Source organism: Hydra vulgaris, chromosome 10 (genome assembly GCF_038396675.1).
Source record: "Hydra vulgaris chromosome 10, alternate assembly HydraT2T_AEP".
Classification (NCBI taxonomy): Eukaryota; Metazoa; Cnidaria; class Hydrozoa; order Anthoathecata; family Hydridae; genus Hydra; species Hydra vulgaris.
The window spans coordinates 43,376,284-43,377,500 of record NC_088929.1 but is presented as its reverse complement, the minus strand read 5'-3'; the positions used below and the strand labels follow the sequence as shown (position 1 = coordinate 43,377,500).

General features: G+C 25.2%; 1 protein-coding gene across 3 annotated transcripts in view; it reads left to right on the top strand.

Annotated features, from left to right (window-relative positions):
- Nucleotides 1-965, top strand: part of LOC136085987 (fibrillin-2-like) — a 144,757-nt gene extending 143,792 nt beyond the window's left edge. For 2 of the 3 annotated variants that reach the window (XM_065808083.1, XM_065808084.1), the window contains 2 exons: nt 159-298; nt 468-965. In XM_065808083.1, the coding sequence (XP_065664155.1) occupies nt 159-271 (113 nt within the window). In that variant the 3' untranslated portion in view covers nt 272-298; nt 468-965. The remainder of the gene's footprint in view (nt 1-158; nt 299-467) is intronic. The other variant, XM_065808085.1, reaches the window with a different exon arrangement.
- Nucleotides 966-1,217: the final 252 nt, after the last annotated feature.

Sequence of the window (1,217 nt, the reverse complement as noted above, 5' to 3'; positions counted from 1 at the left end):
ATAAAAGAAAGTGTGATTTTTTTTTTTATAAAATTGATAATATATTATAAATAATATTTTAAACATTGAAAACGCTCATTTTATTTAAATTGTTATATTTTTAATTTTGATTTGTTGATTTGAGTTGTTATTGCATATATTATTTGCATCTTTTCCAGAAAATTTTTCTTGCCCGTGTTTGCAATCGTTTTGCAAGAACTACTATAAAGAAGAGTTATGTTCTATTGTATCCCAATTGTGTGCTTCTCAAGGGAATACCTTTTTACCATGAGCTACAACTTGATAAACTTATTAAAAAGTTAAAATATTGAAATAAATTCAATTCTTTATCGTTTGTATTAAAAATTCTATAACTAATTTTGTAAATTAATTTAAATTATTGCCGAGAATGTATTTACTATTTAAAATATTAATTTTTATTAAGTTTTTGAATTGTGTTATGATATAAACTTTTATTATTATGACAGGTGTGTCACAATCAAAATCGAATAATCCTATCGAATACTGATATGTCAGAGTGTCTGCCGTATCAGGGAAAACAGGGAAAAATCAGGTATCTGCAAAAAATTCAAGGAATTATCAGGGAAAATAGGTTAAGTTATAGAAAACTCAAGGAGAAATCAGGGAAAATGGCTCTTCATCAAACTTACATTACTTAAATAAATTGTATATAGTTCACGTAATATAAAGTTTATTTGGCAGATAGTTTTATGAACTTCTCTTAATACATTTAATGTGGGTTGTATTATTGCTTATATTTTTGCTGTTGAAGACCATTTTTCTAAACAAATCTAGACAGGGTTCCCACTCGGCATGCAAAGCATGCAATTGCTTACATAGGCATGCAAAAATAAAAATAATCAATTTTTAAATTAGGTTTTTTAAATTCTGGTAATTTTTTTTTTAAAGTAACTACTGTGTATGTTTTATATAGAAAATGTCTATTGATAATAAATGTTTTATTATTTGCGTTTTATTTATTTAATAATCATAATGATTTTTACTATTTATTTTACTTAAAACTTCTTTTTGTTTGAATTATTTTGGTTAATTTAGATTTTCTAGATTAGTACAAACTAAAATATATAAATGGGCAAGACCTCTTACCAAAAATCTTGGGAAAGTAGATTTAAATGGGTCACAGGTGTTAACAACAATTTAAGTTTAGCGCATTGCATTTATTGTAAGAAATCTTTCAGTATATCTGCCAGCGGCAA